This window comes from Podarcis muralis, chromosome 15 (genome assembly GCF_964188315.1).
Source record: "Podarcis muralis chromosome 15, rPodMur119.hap1.1, whole genome shotgun sequence".
In the NCBI taxonomy this organism is placed as follows: domain Eukaryota; kingdom Metazoa; phylum Chordata; class Lepidosauria; order Squamata; family Lacertidae; genus Podarcis; species Podarcis muralis.
The window spans coordinates 947,145-963,529 of NC_135669.1; the positions used below are offsets into that span (position 1 = coordinate 947,145).

General features: G+C 42.5%; 1 protein-coding gene across 4 annotated transcripts in view; it reads right to left on the minus strand.

Annotated features, from left to right (window-relative positions):
- The window catches only part of ADAM9 (ADAM metallopeptidase domain 9), a 197,428-nt gene that overhangs the window by 123,880 nt on the left and 57,163 nt on the right, over positions 1-16,385 (minus strand). For 3 of the 4 annotated variants that reach the window (XR_013390808.1, XR_013390807.1, XM_077919266.1), the window contains exon 17: positions 6,113-6,193. The exons of the other annotated variant lie outside the window; for it this stretch is intronic. Coding sequence is in view for 1 of the 3 variants with exons in the window: in XM_077919266.1 (XP_077775392.1) it covers positions 6,113-6,193 (81 nt within the window). In the remaining 2 variants the exon portion in view is untranslated. The remainder of the gene's footprint in view (positions 1-6,112; positions 6,194-16,385) is intronic. 4 annotated transcript variants of the gene reach the window in all.

A 16,385-nucleotide genomic window follows, 5' to 3' on the forward strand; every position in this document is an offset into this window, starting at 1 on the left:
TTAAGCAGAGGCTTGACAACCATATGCCAGGAGTGCTCTGATGGTGTTTCCTGCTTGGCAGGGGGTTGGACTCGATGGCCCTTGTGGTCTCTTCCAACTCTATGATTCTATGATTCTAAGTTTCCACCAATTTTTCTTCTAATTTCTTCATAACTGTAGCCTTGTTCACTTAATAGTACTATTTTACATTGCTTTCTAGGTGACCAGTCAACTCTTTGCACCATTTCTTTAATTATATTATGTTTTACAAGAACACAGAAACCCCAACCAACTTGATAGCAATCACACAACACACTGACAAATGTCCTCCTCTCAGTTCCAGTACATAACATCAGTAGCTGAATCCTATTGTGACCTGACTGAATCATTGCCAAAACAAAAGGGGTTAAGGGAGACTTAGAAGTGTGGAGAAGGATGAAATTAATTCTTTGGGGAAGAATATCTGCTGTAAAGATGAATGTGCTACCTAAAATGTTGTTTTTATTTCAAACAATCCCGGTGATCAGAGGAGTGGGTCACTTCAAAGAATGGCAATAAAGGTAAAGGTACCCCTGCCCGTACGGGCCAGTTGTGTCCGACTCTAGGGTTGTGCGCCCATCTCACTTAAGAGGCCAGGGGCCAGCGCTGTCCGAAGACACTTCCAGGTCACGTGGCCAGCGTGACGAAGCTGCTCTGGCGAGCCGGCACCAGCGCAGCACATGGAAACGCCGTTTACCTTCCCGCTAGAAATCGGTACCTATTTATCTACTTGCACTTAGGGGTGCTTTCGAACTGCTAGGTGGGCAGGAGCTGGGAGCGCACCCCGCCGCGGGGATTCGAACCGCCGACCATGCGATCGGCAAGCCCTAGGCGCTGAGGTTTTACCCACAGCGCCACCCGCGTCCCCAACCTAAAATGTTGTTTTTACTTCAAACAATCCCGGTGATCAGAGGAGTGGGTCACTTCAAAGAATGGCAACAAGTATTATCAAAATTTATCTGGCGGGGGGGGGTGGAATCAAGAATCAAATGCAAGCTTCTAAAAGATACAAAAGAAAGAGGTGGTTTCTCTCTGCCAGATTTGAGATTATATTATTAAGTGTCCTGTCTATGTTGGTTAAGGGATTGGAATCTGTTGGATTGGAATCTGTTGGAGAATACAGATTTATTAGACTTGGAAGGTTACGATAATCAATATGGATGGCACGTATATTTTATGGTAAGTAAAAGTGCATAAAGGATTCCTGAATCACATAACACGAAACTAAATTTATCAGTTTTGGAACAGATATAAAACATTGGAACGTAAAACCCCTTGGTGGCTCTCCCCAATAGAAATAATAGTGGTAAAGAAGTTAAATATGAAAGGAAAGTGGGCCACGTATAGAGATTTACTGATAGAGATAGTAAGTCAGTTAAGATTAAAAACATTTGAAGAAATAAAAGAGTTACTGATGGATTGGTTGCAATATCACCAGGTAAATGATGTGTTTAAGGAGGATAAAAATGGTTTTGACACAGTAAGATCTAGGTTTGAGATAGATTTACTGGATGACAAGCGGAAAATACTCTAGAAAATGTATAAATTATTACTGGAATGGCATACCAAAGATGAAGAGGTTAAATCTGTGATGATACATTGGCCTAAATATTTTGGATATAATATTCAATTAGAATCATGGGAAAGGTTATGGTAGGAAGGTATTAATTTTATTGCATGTAGTGCACTTAAAGAAAATGTTATGAAAATGATGTATAGATGGTATTTAACACCAGCTAAACTTACCAACATGTATAAGCCAATAACTAATGAATGCTGGAAATGCAAATAAAAGGAAGGTATCTTTTTTAAAAAAATAATATTTATTGAGTTTCCAAAAATTTAAATTTAAACACTACAAACAAAAAAGCAAAAAAAAAAAACAAAAAAAAAACAGGGGAAAAAAAGAAGAAGAAAAGAAAAAAACAAACGGAAAACAACACAATACAATACAAAAACACTACAAAACTAACACATAAGACAAATAAAACAAAACAAAGACCATTTAAAACATATTAAACAATTTCAATGTCATATCTTTCATTCGCTTATTTCCTCACACCTCCCTTTTTGTATTCCACATCAATTAATTCTTTCAGCAATTCCTTTCCATCCTCCCCTGTTTTCTATCCTATAATAATCTTAACACATTCTAACCTTATTTTGTTCCCTTTAATACTATATTGATCTATTTATACTTAATTCCTTGTAACATTTCTGCTAAAGCCATATAACTTCATTCCAACTGTGTTCTAACATTCATTAATTTTGCAATATTTCTATAAATAGTCTTTAAACTTCCAGTCTTCTTCCACCAGCTCTTCTCCCTGGTCTTGGATTCTGCCGATTCTCTCAGCCAGCAAAAAGCAGATGATTCACAACAAAAGAAGGAGGGCAAGTCCACCTCCTTCTTTAACATCCGTTAATATCTTAAGTTTTACTTGGGGCTTCCTGCCCTGCCAAACAAATCTAGAGACATCCCTCTGCCACCTCCTGAAACAATCCCTCCCATCCAAAGCTTGCAATGTTTGAAACAAAAACAGCATCCCCAACATCACAGCAACCCTCATCCCCACCACAACAACTCGGCCCAGCAATAACCACTTCCAATTTAACCCTGTTTCCAAATCCCCCTTCTCTTCAACCAACGTCCTTCACAATTGCCCTTGAATAAATTCACATTTTCCTCGGGTAGGGCTCTGATCCTCAATTTCATCTGTTTCTCTTTAAGTTCAGTCATAACCAGTGTCAGCTTGAATTCATAAAGTTGTCCTTGAATGGATGGGACTCTCTCCAGTTGAATTACTTTAACTTCAGCAGCAAGGGTTTTCTCCTTAACTTCATCCGCAGTTTGCCGTATCAGGATAGATTCCTGTATCAATTTCTGGGTGGTTTCTATATTAGTATTCACCTTTTGTCCCAGGTTATTTAAACTTTCTACCATTAAGTCAGTTTTAAAATTTGCAGCATCCATTTTCATATTTATCACATCCATTTTCTTGTGAAGTTGTTGCAGCGAGTCATTTATTTTCACTAATACAACCGCTAAGGCCTCTTCTGGCGACATTCCGTCTTTCCCATCTGCCATAACACTCAATAGATTCAAGGTCAATCTCACAGTCTCACGGGTGTTATCTTACCGCTGGAAATTTCCCAGCCCAGATCTTATGTAGCCGCCAGTTTCAAGAACTTCCACTAAAGGGAAACAGTTTCTATTTGTATTGATACATAATATCCTCTTATAGGCACAATTGAAACGACCCAAAACCAATTTCAAAGTTACTTTCACTGCTGGAGACAGTAGAAACAATGTATCTTCTCTTATGCTAGCTGTCAATGAACGATCCAAACGCTGTCAATAAACATCCCACCAAACGTCGGACCTACTAGCAGCCCGTTCCCAGGGTCCGAGCGGCAGTATTTTGCCTCTCTTGGTCTCTTCCGCAGGCAGACTCAGTCCACAGCCCCCCCCTTCTCCTGCCTCCAAGGGGGGGATTATATTCTTTACTTATGGAAATTTAGTCTTTACAAAAGGCTTTCCAAGACTTCAGCTTGCAGCCTCCATTGCTTCAGTCTATTTACAAAAGGGGAAGGCGGACTTCCTGTATTGAACCTTCCTTGTTTCGATGCCAAATTAGACGTTTATTTTAAAAATCCAATTTTCCCGATTAAGCTCTACTCACGGGTAGTTACTTTAGAGTCAAATTGTCCACAGGAAAAAGTCAGCGCTCTCCGACAACAGCTATGCAGCTTCGCTCCGTGGAAGAAGCAGATGATTCGAAGCACCGCGCCGCTCACCCCACGTCGCTCCGGATCCCCGAAATCGGGTTTCCCCACGAGTGGGGAGGCGCAAAAGGTGCCCACCGAATCCCACGCTCACAGGCTTCTCCCGCCTGTGGTTTTTAACGGGTCTCTGCCTTCGCCGTGGCGGCCAGACCCAGATTTCCACGGTGCTGATTCCTCCCGATCAGAGGAATCCAGCCATTGCCGGAGGCGCCTCCCCGGAAGTCAAAAGGAAGGTATCTTTTACCACATGTGGTGGACTTGCAAAGAGGTAAAGGCTTTCTGGGAAATGCTATATAATGAGTTAAAGAAAATGTTTAAAAATACTTTTGTTAAAAAAACAGAAGCCTTTTTATTTGGTATAGTGGGTGAAGAAATCCCAAGGGAAGATAAAAGACTGTTTGTGTATGCAACAACTGCGGCAAGAATTCTTTTAGCCCAAAAATGGAAACAACAAGAAGAACCAACGAAAGAAGAGTGGCAGATGAAGATGATGGACTTTGCAGAACTGGTCGAAGCTGCCAGGAAAAATCTGAAACCAGCAAGATCAAGCATTCCAAAAGGATTGGAGCAAATTTATACGGTATATTGTAAGCAATTGACATCACTAGCAGGATTGTTTGAAGACTTGTAATGAGAAATTCTCTACCTTTCTCTTTTGTTTAGTCGTTTAGTCGTGTCCGACTCTTCATGACCCCATGGACCAGAGCACGCCAGGCACTTCTGTCTTCCACTGCCTCCCGCAGTTTGGTCAGACTCATGCTAGTAGCTTCGAGATGGTGTCCCACCATCTCGTCCTCTGTCATCCCCTTCTCCTTGTGCCCTCCATCTTTCCCAGCATGAGGGTCTTTTCCAGGGAGTCTTCTCTTCTCATGAGGTGGCCAAAGTATTGGAGCCTCAGCTTCACGATCTGTCCTTCCAGTGAGCACTCAGGTCTGATTTCCTTAAGAATGGATATGTTTGATCTTCTTGCAGTCCATGGGACTCTCAAGAGTCTCCTCCAGCACCATAATTCAAAAGCATCAATTATTCGGCGATCAGCCTTCTTTATGGTCTAGCTCTCACTTCCATTCTACCTTTCTATATTTATTTAAATTTTGAGTTATTTTGTAATGCAGGGGTCAGCAAACTTTTTCAGCAGGGGGCCGTTCCACTGTCCCTCAGACCTTGTGGGGGGCCAGACTATATTTTGAAAAGGAAAAAAAATGAACGAATTCCTATGCCCCACAAATAACCCAGAGATGCATTTTAAATAAAAGGACATATTCTACTCACATAAAAACATGCTGATTCCCAGACCATCTGCGGGCCGGATTGAAAGGCGATTGAGCCGGATCCGGCCCCCAGGCCTTAGTTTGCCTACCCATGTGGTAATGTGTGTAATTAGAATTGGAAAACGTACAAAATGCAGTGATATAAAGTTTAATGTTGAAAGCCATGAGGTGGGGGGGGCGAGTTAATAGGCTCTAAAGAGCCAGGGATGTAAAGTGGAGTGCTTTGATGTGAACGTGTATTAAAAAATGGAAAATAAATAAAAATTATATATTGTGGAAACCTAAGCAAGTTGTGCTTCCTTTTTCTGGTTATTTGGCTGTAACTTTTGATAGAATACAGATAACTGAACAAACATTGTTGCATTACATTCTTCATTAAATTATCTTTCCATTGATATATAATTTTATGGTATTACTCAAAAAGAAAGTGGTGTTATGAGCCATCATATCTCGGAATTTCACTTTTTCCAAAAGGTTTCCACAATTTTGGCCATTAGTGTAGTATGTTTAGTGTTAGGGTTTTAGTCTTATTGTAAGTTATTATAAGTTTAATTAAGTCTGCTGCAACTGGATTTCTTATGGACTGTGCCAGTTCTGAAGATATATGGATTTGTGATTATTATGCTCATTTACCTTCAGTAGTAAAGCTCTGCTGGATGAAGTACCGCCCGTCTATTTTGGGGGAATCCTGCAACATGTTTCAGTTTTTGCTAACTATATGCTGCAGTCTGCTCTGGATCAATATGAGCAGTATCAAATAACAAGCCAAGTCCACCCATCCAACCCCTGACGTAATGCAGGTAGATAAGGGCAGAGCATCAAAGGAACAACCAGAAGCTTGAAGGGAGCTCTCAACTGTTCCTTTGCTGGAGCTCCTACCTGTCCGTCATTCAATGGAACCATGTCTCCCTCCAGCACCTTCTGAAAAAAGGGAAAAGGAAGGCCCAAGAGAGGAGGTCAGAAGAAAACAAAGCATCAAGTCAGTAACCCCTGGAGAAAGCACGGTCTAGAAATCCGGCGTGGTTTTGTCAGCTTACCCCTCGTCCATTGCACTGATGCTCTGCATTGCAGCTGTAACCCAAAACAGAGACATCAACACATTGGTAGTGCTTACATATCTGAAAGAAAGGACACACAAATTCATTATGATTGGGACTGCAAACCTTAAATTCAAGTAAGTGATGTGTCTGCCCAATCTAAAGTTTCATTTCTAAAGCTTTCCTCACAGATCAAAATCCCCTCTCTTGCAAATGATCTGTTAGGATTAACAAGGAAAACTCACACAATGGTCCACCTGAGACATCCACTGCACATTTGGTGGGCCGCTCTTAACAATCCGTAGCTCCATTAAGCAATCTACAGACAGAACTGAGAGCAAAGTTATACCCTTCCATTTGACCGATGAGAAAGCAAAAAGCAGTTCTCGCATTTGATCCAGGATCCTTCAAAATGAGAAGAAGCTGTAGCAGGTACCTCTGCCTTGGAGCGTGAAAGGAGTTCTGCCCCCTCAAGAAGGGTACACTCGGGACTTCCAGTTAAGGCTGCACGGCGGACGCCACGGCAACGAGCAGCTCCTGAAGCCAGCCAGAACTTACAAAGCTACCTGGCTGGCTCCTGGGCTGCTGGAACTGCCGCTGCCAGTGCCGCCAGCACCGATACTGGAGAGGAACTGGGGGTGCCCGGAACAACCGCAGCCCCCCCGTGACCTTGATCGAGCCGGGACCAAGGGCACCCTGCCAGTCGAGGTCAGGAGGATCTCGGAGCCAGCACAGAAGCAGGAAGCAGGAGGGGAAGGAGAGAAAGGAGCCCAGACCCCACTGCTTCTGCCTCCACCACCGCCAGAGGGAAACCGGGGCATCTGGTGCGCCTACCGAGGGAGCCACAGCCTCCATCCCCCCCAACAACCCAGCGGAGCTCCGAGGCTGGAGGGACCTCGGAGCCAAAGCAACAAAGGGAAGGGGGGGGGGGGAGAAAAGAGGAAGAAGGGAGAGAGGAGCCCCGACCTTGCCATCACCATCGAAGAAAGAAGAGGAGAGCCTGTTTGTCGGTCTGTTTTTGAAGGGGGAGCCCTTTCTCCCCCCACCCCTCCTTTAAAACAAAACTTTTCCCCACACCACTGCCACTGCTACAGTTACCTCTCCCTCCCCCACCCCTCCTCCTCCTCCTCTTCTTCTTCTTCTCCTCATTTCTCCTCTTCCTTCTCTCTTTTTCTCCCCCTCCCTCTCTCCATCCCCCCTTTCCCCCTCTCTCTTTAAAGAAAACACATACATACACTCATACACACATACCACTGTATTATACTTCCCCTCTCATACTATAGCTAAAATTATCACTGCAATCTATTACCACTGTTATTACTCTACTTTCTCTCCTTCTCTCTTTCTTTCCCCTCCCTTTTATTTTACTCTAATTTCCCCTTCCCCTCCCCCTTTTCTTTTTCTTTGTTTCTTTTCTCTTCTTCCTCGTTTCCCTCCACCTTTTGCCTATATTCTGTTTTGTCTGGTCCTGTTCCTGAACACATTCCTAACCCCACCTTCCACCTTAATTGGACCCTAGTACCCCTTTTGTGTATATGAGTGCGCAGGCGTGTACACACAGGTGCAGCCACAAATAACCCCCCCTAAAACACACATTTCCCCTGGCCCCACCTTTCTGGTCTCTCGCATCTCTGCCTGCTAACCCCCCCCCTTTTATGTGAACTGTCTGTTGGTCTACCCACCTGTCAGCTTACCTACCCCCCGCTCTGGCAGCACCGCTGAGGCGACCACAGCCTAGATTCAACACAAATGGCCACCTAATCCGAACGCTCTGTAAAACACCAGTCAACAACGCCTGTTCAGCTCAGCAACCCAACAACATCCAGGAACCATCACCACCACAACGCCTAACCGCAACACGCCCTACTCCAAGAGGATGCCAAGCAGACCTCAAACCAAAACCATTAGGGAGATTGAGTTGACACCAACCAGGGAGATGGCAAATAGCGCTGAGACCACAACACCCCTTCAAGATGACGACCACCCAACAACTAAACGAGATCTGAGGGAAATGGAAGCGAGATTAGCAGAAACACTGAAGGCCACAGTGGCTCCCCTGCAGATATTAATCAACGATCTAACCTCCAAAATGAAAGCTCTAGAGAACAAGAACCAAATGCAAGAAAGAATAATAGAGCAATACCGAGAGGAGAACGCATGCATCAATAAGAAATTGGATGAACTGGTAAATCACCTGGAAATAGAAAACACAGAAATGAGAATCAAACAAATGGACATCGAAGATCGCAATAGACGTTGCAACATCCACTTCCGCAACTTTCCTGAAAAAGCAGAGGAGAAAAGCCGAGCAGACCTAATTGTACGCTGGCTGAAAGATACAATCCCAAACCTGACACCTGAGGTAGACGACCTAGAGAGGACTCACAGAGCCCTAAAACCTATGCCGAAACCCAGCGCCCCCCCTCCCAAGAAACATCATTGTGTGCTTCACACAGTACAAAAAGAAGGAAGAGGTATGGAACAACCTCAGAAACTCAACCAACCTTCGATATGGAGACGCCCCCATATTGGACTTACAGGATTTATCTCAGGACACCCTAAATCAGAGAAAAAGCCAACGCCTGTGCACCCGGTGTCTCCAACAAGCAGGGATCAAGTACCGATGGGGCTTCCCTTTTCGATTCATCGTAACAACTAACACAACACAACAAACAGCTACCAACATACCTGAAGCCTTGCAACTACTGAAGAACCTCAAACTCAACCTTCCACCAGAATGGCAACCGACAAACCCACTAAGTGACAGCCACAACCATGACGAAACAACAGCAAACAATTGGATGACAGTAAAGAAGAAAAAGAAACAACAGACAATGCAAACCAATACAGTCAAGCACCACGCACAGAATCATCCCGCCGGCCATATGACACAAGAAACCAGACCAAGATTAACCAAATCAACTCATCGCAGATGGACAACCCTACAACAACAACCCCAGCTGAATGAAGCAACCGGAAAAAACCACAAAGGAGTGGTGATTCTCCCCCCCTTCCCCCCTCCTCTCCCCACCGAACATAGATATAGTTAACACCATCAACATCCGCCCCCAGCCCTGCACCTGCACAGAAATCCCCACCCCAACACCAGTCCAGACGAAAAACACATTCCCCATCACCTAACAACCCATAACCCACACCTTCAGCATCCCCCTACTCCATACTAAGGAAAAACAACTCCTCCAACCTTAATAACACAACCCACAAACAGGCTAAAATATGATGCCCAATCAGCACAATGGTGGCGCCAGAGCATACCAACACCCACATCCTCGCCCCAACACACCAATGATGTTGCTAATAACATTGGCAATATTGCTTATGAACCTTATACCCAACATTGGCGTCACAAAGATGCTTCACCCCATCTCGCTGATCATCCCCTATTGCAAACAACAGGAGGGATGGCCTGTCCCTGTACATGGCCCTCCACACCAGCTGAGAGCTAGGACCAACCGGCTAAATGCCAAATGGCCCAAAATACCCTAAACAAACACATATATGACTACATATAGGAAACTCTCTACAACCTACCCCCTACTCTTTAACCCAAATCTAACTCTAACCCCACTAGTCCCCCAATCACCACACTCTAGGTCAGCACAATCCCATTGGTTCATTAAACAACACAGGGGTTGGGAAATCCCATCAAAAGAAAACGCATCACGAAACTGCACATCACCTTCCTACAAGAAATACAAAACCCACCCAAAGGGATCAAACTCCTGAGTGACCCCCACTTCAGTCAACAGTGGGTCGCATGGGGCTCAGGGAAAGCCCATGGCGTAGCTATAATACTTAGTGGAGACCTGAACTTCACTGCCACAACAGTCCTAAAATACAAAAAAGGCATTCATTTTCACTAAAGGGACACTAGATGGCAAAATTAAACTGACAATCGGCTCCATATATGCCCCAAACTCGAAACAACTAGAATTCTTTCAGAAGACACTAAACAAGTTCCTCTCCTTCTCTGAAGGGGAAGCAATCCTAGGATGTGACCTCAACCTAAATATGAAAGGCATACGCCTGAAAAACATTCACCCTACAACCCCATGGGCAACCTTCCTTTGAAAGAAACCCCCAACAACTAGGGACTCTTACAAGTTACTAATAATGTTAAAAAACAGGTGTCTCTACAACATTTGGGGTGAGCAAAACCTGGGAGACACCAGCCATACATTCCAATCCGGATGCCATGGTACAACGTCCAGACTGGACAGCATTCTGCTCACACAGGGTCTAATCTCCTTAGCGAAATCAAAAAACATAGGTAACATTAAAATCACAGATCACGCTCCAGTTGAAGTCACCGTTAAAATAGGAGAGGGAACACAAACCACCCCATCATGGCTCTTCAGCCCCATCCTAACTACAAACAAACAAATTAGAGAGAGTCTCACAAAAACTCTACAAAACTACTTTAAGGAAAATGATGTAGACAATATAACAAACCCCCTCAAAAATTAACAAAAATAGAACAAGACATCACGGCCCTCTCACCACGCTACAAACAAACAGGATCTAAAAAATTTCTTCAACTTATAGAACAAAAAAGGAGAGAACTAGACTCCCTAGAAATCAACAAAACAATGATCAGCATTCTATACTCTAAACAATGTTTCTATAAATATGGAGGGGAAACTCCAGACTATTAGCAAATAGATGTAGGAAAAAAGAACTCAAAACAAGAATACACTGCATCACCAAAAAATATGACAACATAACATTCTCCCCCAAAGAAATAACCTCAGAATTTGCAGAATTCTACTCCAACCTATACACTTCCCATAGCCCACCTGAGAAGGAAATCAGAAAATTCCTAGCAGAACTGACCATGCCCACCTTAATTGATGAGGAGCAGGAATCCATGGACAGCCCTATCACCCCAGAGGAAATAGATACGGTCCTCAAAAACCTGAAACCACACAAAGCCCCAAGCCCAGACTGCTTCACAGCAGAAGTCTATAGGAAATTCAAAGAACCCTTGATGCCCTACATGACCCGCCTGTTCAATGACATCATGAAAGGGGGGCCCATCCCCAAAACCTGGACCCACTCCAAAATAGTCTCCATCCCAAAACCACTGAAAGACATCCTCAAAGTAGAATCATACTGCCCAATCTCTCTCTCTTTTTAATATCATATTTATTGAAGTTTCAAAAAAAAATTCAAAAAAGAAAAAAGAAAAAGAAAAAAGAAAACATTTACATTTAAACCTTACTTTCAATAACATCTTTCCAAGACTTCCCCACACCTCCCCTTCTTGTATTCCATTTCCATTTGTTTAGTTCAACAAGTTCTTATCCCAAGTTTTTGACCTTATTGTATTTAGCCCATTATTCAATTTAGTTCATTTTATATAGCCACTTTCCCTTTATAATCCACAGTCTTTAAACATTAAGATCTTTTTCTAAGGTCGACCCCAATTCCCTTCCACGAAATCCCCTTTTTTATAACAAAAACAAAATAAAGAAAGAAGAAAAGTTCAAAATATAATTGTACACCCTTTGGATTCCCAAACTCCAACCCCCCTTTCCCGGTTTCGATCCCCAATGTCCATCAATGTCTAACTACTATCAGCCTGGAGACCTCACGTCCGAGGCCCTTAATTCTCTCTCACTTCCTCTTTGCCGGTTTTTTTGGTAGTCCTTTATATCAAGCACCAAATCTCGGAGAAGCTCTGTCTCGAAAATGTCCATTTTTCTTCCATCCAGACCTCTATATTTAAAAGTGGAACTCAAATCTTGTTTCTTAATCCTTTTAAGTCTGAATGTCCCAAATGCTCCAACTTCCATCTTGCTCAAATTTGTAATCCATAGGTCTTCAGATCTCCACATCAGGAGATCTCTCCAATCTTCCTTGTCCAATTCAAACCAAATTTTCATGATCCAATTCTTGTTTTCCTTTATGTCCTTCCTAACAGGCCTTTGGCCTTCCTTGATCTTCTGCGACGATGTGACTCCTCCTTCCTTCCCTTCCAGATCATCATATATCTCTTGTTCCCTTTCATCACATTTCTCAGGTTTCTTTTCCTGCTCAGCTGCAAAAACTTCTAGTTCCACTACAGGGGCTTTTTGTTCAGGAACAAAAACTTGAGTCAAGTCCCTTCCATTTTCAGTAGATATGTTTACTGTCTCCTTCAGTGTAGAAACCCCTGTAGTCAAAATAATGCTTTGTTCTTAAAGCTTTCCCAGGAGATAAAAAGTCCTGTTCAACTCAATGAGTATTTTTCCACTTGCAGCCATTCTTGCAATGTCCCAAAACCCCCTCTAGAGGGATTATGGTTACTTAGTATCCTTCCAGTTCCAACCCAAAAGTCAAGCTAACTTGTTATTCCTTGTTTTCAACAATTTATATCCAAATTGTAACAAATCTAACCAGCAAAGGCACCAGAAACAAAGTTCTCTTTTTATTCCCCAACTTTGACAGCTAATTTGACAGCTGTCAAAATCTTCTATATCTCTTCACCAGGCTCTCTTGCGGATCACTCCCAGTTCCCGGGGGGTTGCACTTCAGCTCTCAAAATCGACTCTTATCCTCCAGCAAAATTACTTGTACTTTCCAATCGTGAAATTACTAACTTTTATCCAATAAAGAAAAGAATATTCTCTCAACCTTAGTTGTCTAGTCCTTGCTTTAAATTGTTTACAAGGCGGGGAGACGGACTTCCTCTTTGTGTCTTCCCCGATCGTGCCAAATTCAAAATAGAAAATTTTCCTTTTAAGTCCAATTTCCGTATTACTCACGGGTTGTTACTTTTAATCCAAATGTTCAAAGGAAGAAGTCAGCGCTCTCCATCCATGGCATGCGGCTTCACTCAGCAGGGGAAGCAGAGGACTCTCAGCACCGCGCCGCTCCCCGTCCCCCGTTCCGTAGCCTTTAAAAAGGCTCCTTCGCGGGTCGGGGGGCGCAAACGGTGCCCGCCGAGTCACCAAGTCCACGGGCTTCCACGCCCGTGGTTTTTAAGGGTCCCCGCGTCGCCGGCGCGGCAGGACCCGAGCCCTGCTGAGCAGATTCCCTCCGGAGGTGGGAGGGAATCCGCCATTCGACGATGGCGCTAACCCGGAAGTCCATACTGCCCAATCTCATTAATAAACCAAGACTACAATATATTCACATCAATCTTGGCCAACCGCCTAAAAATCTTCTTATGCAGGTTTCAGAATGAGACAGGCTTAACAGTGGTTAAGAAAGTGAAATACCTGGGGATTAACATGACAGCTAAAAATGGGAATTTATTTAAAGACAATTATGAAAAATGCTGGACAGAAGTGAAAAAAGATTTAGAAATTTGGTCAAATTTGAAGCCTTCACTGCTAGGCCGCATTGCTGCGATAAAAATGAATGTATTGCCTAGAATGTTATTTTTGTTTCAAACATTGCAAATTTTGGATAAAATGGAATGTTTCAAGAAGTGGCAGAGAGACATTTTTAGATTTGACTGGCAGGGGAAGAAGCCTAGAATAAAATTTAAAATACTAACGGACGTAAAGGAAAGAGGTGGATTTGCCCTGCCAGACCTTAAACTTTACTATGAATCAGCAGCTTTTTGCTGGCTGAAAGAATGGCTGCTTCTTGAAAACACAGACATTTTGGATTTAGAAGGTTTTAATAATGTATTTGGATGGCATGCATATTTGTGGTATGATAAGGTCAAAGCACATAAAGCATTTAAAAATCATATTGTCAGGAAAGCATTGTTTAATGTCTGGATAAGATATAAGGACCTACTTGAAAATAAAACCCCAAGGTGGCTGTCACCGATGGAAGCGAAGGCTCAGAAAAAGCTCAATATGGAGGCCAAATGGCCGAAATATTGGGAAATTTTGGAACAAGAGGGAGACAAATTGAAATTGCAGAGTTTTGAAAAACTAAAAAATAAAGTGCGAGATTGGCTTCATTATTATCAGATAATGGAGGCATATAATTTGGACAAGAAAATTGGCTTCCAGGTGGAAAAATCAAAATTGGAAACAGAACTGTTAGATCCCAAAACCAAGATTTTGTCAAAGATGTATAACTTGCTGTTGAAATGGAATACTCAGGATGAAACGTTGAAATCTGCTATGATTAAATGGGCACAAGATGTTGGACATAACATAATGATGGCTGATTGGGAACAGTTATGGACCACAGGTATGAAATTCATGGCATGTAATGCCCTAAGAGAGAATATTATGAAAATGATATACAGGTGGTACATGACACCAGTCAAGCTTGCAAAAATCATTTGCCCGATAATAAATGTTGGAAATGTAAAGAAACTGAAGGTACATTCTTTCACCTTTGGTGGACATGCCCAAGGATTAAGGCTTTCTGGGAGATGATTTATAATGAAATGAAAAAGGTATTTAAATATACCTTCCTGAAGAAACCAGAGGCCTTTCTCCTGGGCATGGTTGGCCAATTGGTGCCAAAGAAGGATAGAACTTTCTTTATGTATGCTACAACAGCAGCAAGAATACTTATTGCAAAGTATTGGAAGACAAAAGATTTACCCACTCTGGAAGAATGGCAGATGAAGGTGATGGACTATATGGAACTGGCGGAAATGACCGGCAGAATCCGAGACCAGGGAGAGGAGTCGGTGGAAGAAGATTGGAAGAAATTTAAAGATTATTTACAGAAATACTGCAAAATTAATGAATGTTAGAATGATGTTGGATTGAAGTTAAGTGGTTTTTAGCAGCAATGTTATAAAGGAATATGTAAAAATGGATTGTTAACAGGTGATAATCTAAAGTTATAATATATTAAGATAAAAGATTAAGATAAAATTAAAGAGGGAAAGGATTTGCTGAATTAACTAATTGAACTGGAATACAAAAAAGGGAGGTGTGAGGAGGTCAGAGAAACAAGCAAATGAAAGATAAGATGTGGAAAGACTGTTCTGTTTTTAACTGTTTTACTTTGTATTTCTTTTTCTTTTTCTTATTTTTGTAATATGTTGAAACTTTAATAAATATATTTTAAAAAACAAATAAATAAAAATCTTCTTATGCAAGTTAATAGCCCCAGATCAGACCGGCTTTGTCCCTGATCGTAAGTACTGAACCTAATCAAACACAGCAAGGCACTGTCAATTATGTCCCTAGACATCCTCAAAGCCTTTGATTGCTTAGAATGGAAATACCTATTAGCAGTACTATCTAGCATGAAATTTGGCCCCAACTTCCTATAAATCCTCAAACAAATATACTCCCAAGCCTCAGCAAAATGCAGAACTAACAATATGGGCTCTAACCCTATAGCAATCCAAAGAGGCACAAAACAAGGATTGTCTCCCTTCTTATTTATCCTGGCTCCCTTCTTATTTATCCTGGCTCTGGAACCTTTAGCAATCCGAATCCGAGCAGCCACAGACACCAAGGGAGTGGAAATAAAAGGCAGAACCTATAAATTAGGGCTCTTTGCCTAATGGTCACAACACCAGACCCCATAAGCACAGCAACCTCCCTAACCAGAGAACTCAACACATTTGCAATGGTGTCGGGCCTACAGGTAAATTTTGCAAAGTCAGAAGCTATGTGCTTCAACACCTCTCCTCACACCCAAAAAGAATTCACTAATGTCACCAAGATAAAACTTTGCCACACCAAGTTCAGATACCTAGGAGTACAAATAACCAGAAACCTCAATAAGTTATTACCTCCACAACTACAAGCCCCTGTGGCGACAAATAAACAAAGACCTAAAAAGATGGAACAACATGCATTCCACCCTCTCAGACAAAATAATCATGATCAAAATGATCACCCTCCCAAAACTAACCTACCTATTCCAAACCCTCCCAATCTGGATTCCCCAAACCCAACTCCGCAGATGGCAGAGAAAACTACACTCCTTTATCTTCTCACACAAGTACCAAGAATAAGCCCCAAATACCTGCACCTCGCCACCTCAGGAGGAATAGAATCATAGAATCATAGAGTTGGAATAGACCACAAGGGCCATCGAGTCCAACCCCCTGCCAAGCAGGAAACACCATCAGAGCACTCCTGACATATGGTTGTCAAGCCTCTGCTTAAAGACCTCCAAAGAAGGAGACTCCACCACACTCCTTGGCAGCAAATTCCACTGTTTGGCAGCAAATTCCACATGGGGAATCCCCAACGTAGAAGCATAGAAACATTGCCAACCAAATACGCCATATAATCCCATATATACTAAAAAATGAGACAAAACAATGGAGAGGGACACAATTGAAAATACCTGCACCACAGTATACCCACTCCTCCCAAACAAACTAAGG